A 7,534-nucleotide genomic window follows, 5' to 3' on the forward strand; every position below is an offset into this window, starting at 1 on the left:
GGCAACAGTTCAAAAAACTTATGAGCTGGATGGAAGGGATCTCTAAGAATACTGCGTGACTTCTGCAGATAGCAAGATGTAAAGATGTCCTCCGAAGCTGGCAGATGAAGTTTGATGCTGTTCTGTGCAATCTTAATAATTCTCTGCAGAACTTTTTTGTCCCCTGCAGAGTGGTTTCCGTACCACACCAAGATATAAATTAAGACATTCTCAGTGGTGCAATGATAATAGGACACAAGCAGCTACTGTGACAGATTTAACTTCCCAAGTTTTCTCAGAAAATATAACCGCTTTTGTGCCTTTTTTAATCAACATGTTGGTGTTAAAAGTCCATGAGAGGTCCTCCGTGATGTAAATACCTAGGAACTTGAAACTAGCAACTCTCTCCACCTCCTCACCATTTATATATAATGGTGTGTATACATCCTTCTTTTTCCGGAAGTCAATTATAAGTTTGTTTTTTTTTAATGTTAAGTGAGAGATTATTTTCTTTGCACCACAATAACAACTCCTGTACCTCCTTCCTATAAGCAGTCTCATTATTCCCACTAACGAGCCCCACCACTGTAGTATCATCTGCAAATTTTATAATTTCATTGGTGTTATGTGATGGGTACAATCATGTGTATACAGGGAATAAAGGAAGGGCCTCAGCCTTGGGGAGCTCCTGTATTTAATAGAGTAGAAAAATGATAAGAGCCCATCCTAACTGACTGTGGCCTATTTGTCAAAAAGTCCTTTATCCACAGACTTGCTGTATGCCCAAACTAGTCATTTTAAAAAACAGCCTACTAGGTAGAATGGTATTAAAAGCAGAACTATAATCTGAAAATGTCTGAAAAATGATGAAATGAAAATGTCTGAAAATGTCTCTTCATTTTCCTGTGCGAGCAAGTGAGCCAGTTTTGGGAAACCGCCAGTTATTTTTATAGACGGTACCTAACTCTTTTATCATACTTTTTCAGGGTGTCTTTATCTTCAGTGCAGTGCAAATGACTCCTCTCACCCTGGGCAATTATGTATTCCCAAAATGGGGCCAAGGTGTTGGCTGGTTTATGGCTCTATCATCTATGGTGCTGATCCCAGGTTACATGGCATACATGTTCCTTACCTTAAAAGGCTCCTTAAAACAGGTAAACTATATTTATGGGTACCACACATTCCAATTTTAGCAGGTACCAGTGATTGTTGCTTCTTTAGTTACAACATTAAAGTAAAAGACAGGAGTATCAAACACAAGGTCTGTGGGCTGGATATGGCCCTCAGAAGCACTTTATCCAGCCCCCATGATAATTAGCTCTCCCATCACCAAAGTCAGGTGCTCTCAGCTGCTGAGCAGCAAAGTGAAGCACCATCAGAAGAGGCACTGCTGAAAAGGCAGTGGTGGGAGAGCCCAGTGATAATGCAGACTACCCTTTCAGCAGCACTGCTTCAGGTGAGGCACTGGGGAAAGAGAGATGGAAGAAGCTGAGGAACGGTATGGTGGAAGAAGCAGACCAAGGGGATGAGAAAGGCAGAAGCTGCCAAGGCACTGGGACCAGTCCAATTATCACAAGAGGCTGCCCTTTCAGCAACTCTGTTTCTACTGAGGCATCACTTTGCAGATCACCTCTTGGCAGCTGAGCTGCGATGTGTCACCTCAGCAAAAGCAAAAGGGTGGCCCTCATAATCATTGGGCTTTCCATATCTTGAAAATAGGGCCAAGATTTGCATATTTTCTCAAGTGTCATTTGCAGCTAATGAGTTTCTAAGTGAGAAAAATGTGCTTATTTCTTGTCATAACCTGCTTAATGATGTCAATTCCTGCTTAAGCCACTTCTTCCCAATGTAGCATATATGCAACAGGGATCAAACGTGGGCTGGGCAGAAATCGGTTAATGACATCACTTCCAGCCCTTAGCACAGTGATTTTCAACCGTTTTCATCTCAAGGCACACTGAGTGCTAAAATGGTCAAGGCACACCATCAGTTTTTTGACCATTGGTAAGGCACACCATACTGCTGATGGAGGCCTCACATCCCCAATGGCCCTATTAATATATGACCTTTCTCCAAACTCCTGGGGCACACCTACAGACCATTTGCGGCACACCAATATGCCATGGCATAGTGGTTGAAAATGGCTGCCGTAGCAGGTGCCACGAATACTATTTAGCCTGCTGTATGAAAATAGTTGGACATCCTTGGTATAGGATATATCTTAGCCACAGTAATATGGTCCCTGCGTGAGCCTCTTCCCATAATTTATGGGGCCTGAGGGCTTCTCCACTGAGGGCTGCCCCAGCCCTCCTAATGCCTTTTAAAGGCATAAAAACGTCGCATCCAGTTTTACAAAAAACCAGAAGTAGCTTTTTTTGGCCTAAACGGCCATTCTGAAACCCACAGAGGCCGCAGGTGGACTCATGCAGTCTCTGCAGGGCTCAGAGTAGCCTCCAGAGGGTACACTGGAAGACACGGGAGACACCACATCTGTGAAACTGCAGATCAGTGAAACTGTGTGTAGAGGATCTGCGAATACGCCCCTCCCCATCATATAAAAATCCTATTTGGCATACCCAGTTTTATATATAATTAGCAACATGAATCTTCTTGAGCTCAATTTTAGAAAAGTTCATTTTGCTCTGATAGAATATCCATCTTTTCCAAAAGTGAATTCTATAGGTATCTGTGAAGAGGTGATTGTTATAGACTTTTCCCAAGTGTTGTAACTATACAGTATAAGTAATTTGGGCACCTTTAAAGTTTGTTGTTTTTTTTATATAATTTTAAAAACCATATTCTTGTAATTGTAAGATAGTTTTTTCCTAAAAGAAGGTATAGGACCGTGCTTTTTAGCCAGTGGTAAGTGTACCACTGGTGATAACGTCATAAGAATATAAGAAAGGCAAAGCAAACAAAAGGTCTCTCTAGTTCTGAATGTGGCCCACTAGCTGCCTCCGGGAAGCCCTCAAACAGGAGAGAAGGCAAACTGCCCTCTTCCACCATTGCACCTCTTTAGTCCCCTGAAACTAGTATTCAGAAGCATACTGTCACTGAACCCAGAGGTTGCACATAGCTGTTACGACTAGTAACTACTGATAGATCTGGCCCTCATGAACGTGTCTTTCATGAATGTGTCCATCTCATTTTAGAGCCATTTAAGCTAGTGGCCAATGTTAGATCTTGTGGCAACCAATTATACAAATTAATTATGAGCTGTGTGAAGATGTACCACTTTTTACATAAATCTTCCACCCACAGTTTCAGCAGGTGACCCTTTGTGTCTCTCTCTCCAAACCATGCACAACTGTTTAAGCCTCAGTTGCATCCCCTTTAATCGCCTCCCCCCCCAAGAGAACACCCTAAATCTTGTAGCTTTTCCTTTTTTAAGGAAAGTGCTCCAGCCCCTCTGCTATTTTAGTTGCCCTCTTTTGCACTTTTTCCAGCTCTACAAGATTGTTCGAGATGTGTTAAGAGCTATACACAATATTCCAAATACCACAGATCTGTATAGGGGCACAAGCTTAATAGCAGTCTTATTACAATCCCTTTCCTAATAACTCCTAGTATGGAATTTGCCTTCTTCACAGCTGCTGCATACTGAATCAATGCTTTCATTGCACAACCTCAAGTTCTCTTTCCAGGTTTGTTGCTGACAGCTCAGAATCCACCAGTGTGTATTACATTTAGGGTGCAATCCTAACCAACTTTTCAGCATTGATCTATCCAAAATGCAGCCCCAAGGTAAGTTAACAAACATGCCCTTACCTTGAGGAGGCTTCCTTGACTCTCTCTCCACTGCAGGGTGCAGTGCATGCCACATTGGCACAGCTATGTCAGTGCTGGAAAGTTGGTTAGGATTGCGCCCTTATTGACATTCACATTGAACCATGTTTTTCATTCAGTTGCCCATTCACTGAATTTGGAATGTTTCTTTTGGAGCACTTCACAATCTGGTTTGGTTTTTACATTCCTGAATAGCCTGCTGTCATCTACAAACTTGGCCACTTTGCTATGTACCCCTAACTCCACCTCATTAATAAACAAGTTAAAAGCACTGATTCCAATGCAGATTCTTGGAACACCAACCCTTACCTACCTCCACTGTGACAATTGCCTATTATTCATATGCTCTGCTTCCTGTTGATTAACTCAGTGGTTCTCAAACTTTTTAGCACTGGGAACTTTTTCGAATGCACTTTTTCAAATGACAATCTGATGGGACCCACCAGAAGTGATGTCATTAGCCTGGAAGTAATATCATGGCTGGAAGTGACAGCATCAATTTAGGCTTCAAACTTAAGCTATCAGCCAAAGGTCCCGCTGCATGGTGCACTCGTGCTGTTATTTTGCATAGCTTGGAATCCAAACATTCCAGCTCAGAAGTCCAAGTAGAACACAGACTGGATCCCTTTCCAACCACACAGGCCTCCTCCTTTTCCAGTGTCCCATCTGCCCACCAATTCAGGGCAAAGCACCAGGCCTCTCTCCCACTGGGAGCCCGCCCTGCCCAGCAGCTCTGCACCCTGTAATTTCAGCTCTGTATTTTCAGTGTGGCTGAGCTAGGTGCTATGTGACCCAACTGAAAGAGACTAGTGACCCACCTAGTAAGTCCTAACCCACAGTTTGAGAAATACTGGATTAATCAATTACCAGTGAATAGAACTACCTATTACAGGAGCAGAACTTTCCTTCCATTCATGGAAAGAGTTTGTACCCAGAGACTACCTCTACATGGGTACAGTTCAGAGTAAGTTTTAATATAAGCTGAATATATTTTAACCTTACAATGTTGAAGTGATTATATTTCTCTCTTTTTTTCCTTACTGCAGCGAATCCAAGTAATGATTCAGCCAAGTGAAGACATTACTCATCCTGAAAATGGACCTGAACAAGCCCAGCAGAGCAACTCTGCAAACAAAGAAGCATATATATAAATCTGGATCATTTAAATGATACAAACCTTCCTCTGGAGGGTGGGGGAAGCATACACAAAATAAACATGGTTGAACAAGACCACAAATTTATGTCTGAGAATAAAATTACCTACCTCTAGTGGCACAAAAGACCATCACCACTAAAAGGAAAGCAATGTGGGTACGATCAAACCATTTTGTGGGCTTAGATGTTTTGTGTTTCCTGGCGATCCATAGACTGTTAACATTTTTATTCTCTCTCAGTAAGAGCTGAATACCTTTGGAATTTATAAGCACCACACGTTGGCCATTTTTAATCTACCTTTTAATGCAACAATCTGAAGTCTTGTGCAGCTGGTTTTTAGTAGTTTATTAATATTTCTTACAGTTTAAATCCCGACTGTTATTTCTGAGAACAGTTAAATTGGAAAGCTGTTTTGTATATACCAGCAAAGTATTTTTTACAAAGAAAATTTACAATGAAGATACTGCCCTCAAAATACTGCCCAACTTTATTCCTGAGTTGGTTTTTATAAGTTTCTTGAAAATCTCCTTACATACAGCAGTATATTAAATCATTCATTAGCAAGCTATTTCTAGAAATAAAGCACAAACTAAATTGCAACACTACCTAGCTCTTATCTGTTTTGGGCCTCTAGAATTCACTATGTTACATTATTTTGTAGTGATATATCTTTTAGAATATTTTCAAAGGAAGCATCTTTCAAAATTCTGGGAATTTTTTTCTATAAAATTGGATACAAACTTATTTCAAGCCTCTCCCAAAAGTTTTGGTATTTTTGAAGCTGTACAAATTACCTTTTATTTCAGCCAGGTTGTGCTTCGTGTTACACTGCGCCACTGACAGGTGTGATATTTTACCACCTAAAAAAAACCAAACAAATTGCTTAAATATCAAATTGTTTCCCACTGAATATAATTTAGGGCTTTAAAATTAGCCTGTTGAAGGTCTATCAACAATTACTTTGATTAGTAAGCATATTATCAAGCACTTTGAAGACAGAATTTTATTTTTATGGGATTTTTTAGTATGTGTGTTTCATGGTGATGATGGAGATGTAAGGAATAGGTCTTGCCATAAATAAGTCCACTCTGGGCTCTAGTAGGCATTTTTCACACAGGTGTCTAAAGCCAATGGGTTTTTTCCTGTGCAGAAAATGGCAAAGAGTCCACAACAACAACTCTTGTTTGGCAGCTATGAGACAGTGAGAATCATAAGAGAAGTATTTGATGTTTGATTTCAAATGACTGTGACAGAACTGTGCAATGAAACATGCTTTTGAGCAAAACCTTGTGCAGCGTACAATGTTAGATAGCACACATTCTATGTAGAACTACTCTGTGAACAACATGTTAACTGTGAACGTTGGTTTTTTTGTTGTTTTTGTCTGAAGGTGACAAACATCTGTTCTTGCAATAAGGTATTATTCTCAGAATGTCAAGCACATTATTGTAGAAAATATATATATACATATATTTCAACCTAACAGGTAAAAATCTAATAAAAGAGTATTGTTTAGTAGGTTCTAAACTGTTTCATACAGTAGGTCAACTGTAAAATATTCAGAAATCTGTTATACATTATAAATGTCTATTGATGAACTCACAAATAAATCCAAATGTCCTGTAGATTTTCAGGGTTTAGAAAAAAGAAAACATGTCATACTTCACATGCTTCATATACATTATACTTGTGAATTTCATTAGACTTAAGATACACACTCAAACGTTCTCTTTATTGTTTATGTAATCAAGTCCCATGTTGTTCTAAGAAAAACGCAGTATTCAATGTTTGATTGTAAAACAATTGAGACAGATGTTTGACAGGTTTGCTCTTTAGCAAAACTCTGTACAAACTTATCATATATAGCACAAAAATAGTGTTGTAGAACTACTGTGTGTAAACTGTGAATAGCTGTATCTTTTTGTAGTATTTGCCCTTTAAAAGACAAAAATTATATGATCATATATGCTTTTGCAATAATGAATTCTCTAAACACCAAGCAAATTTATCTCTATATAAAAATATATATGTAATATATACATATTCTAAAATATATATAGAGCCTGTTTTAAAAAAAAGAGTACAGTATAATTTAGAAAATTGCAACTTGTTCTATGGACCAAATGTAAAATATTTATAAATTAAGAAGCATTTTAAATGTCTATAAATGGTGTCCTAACTAAAGCACGGTTGTTATGTAACTTTCCAAGAGCTTAGAAAAAAATAAAGGTTATATTATACATTATGTGAAGTGGCTTTAGTGACATCCTTTAATCAAACAGAAGATTTAAAATGGCTGTTATGGTGTAAAACAAAGTTTGAACGATGTCTTCCACATTTTGAGACAATGGGCTACATCCTAACTGCATTGCATGTGGAAGGAAGTTTATTTGTAGGAACTTTGGAAGTTCACATCTAGACCAATATGCAAGATTTGTCAGTATATAAACTATTAAAATGTGCTTTTGAAGTGTAATATGAAACTTTTTTGTTTTACCCATAACTGCGCCTATACCTGCGGTTCCACTCAGAAGTTGGGAGCCCTGTAATTATTAGCAGGGGTGGGGCGCAGCGACAGCAGTACCACAACCAAGGAGCTTTGTATCTGGGGGTT

The 7,534-nt window shown here is 39.0% G+C and overlaps 1 protein-coding gene across 1 annotated transcript in view; it reads left to right on the plus strand.

The window, feature by feature from the left end:
• SLC6A1 (solute carrier family 6 member 1) overlaps positions 1–4,916 on the plus strand; it is a 37,063-nt gene extending 32,147 nt beyond the window's left edge. Inside the window, exons 13-14 of the mRNA XM_066618271.1 lie at positions 966–1,133; positions 4,812–4,916. Coding sequence (XP_066474368.1) covers positions 966–1,133; positions 4,812–4,916 — 273 coding nt within the window. The remainder of the gene's footprint in view (positions 1–965; positions 1,134–4,811) is intronic.
• Positions 4,917–7,534: the final 2,618 nt, after the last annotated feature.

The sequence above is a fragment of the Tiliqua scincoides genome, chromosome 2, assembly GCF_035046505.1.
Source record: "Tiliqua scincoides isolate rTilSci1 chromosome 2, rTilSci1.hap2, whole genome shotgun sequence".
Lineage (NCBI taxonomy): Eukaryota > Metazoa > Chordata > Lepidosauria > Squamata > Scincidae > Tiliqua > Tiliqua scincoides.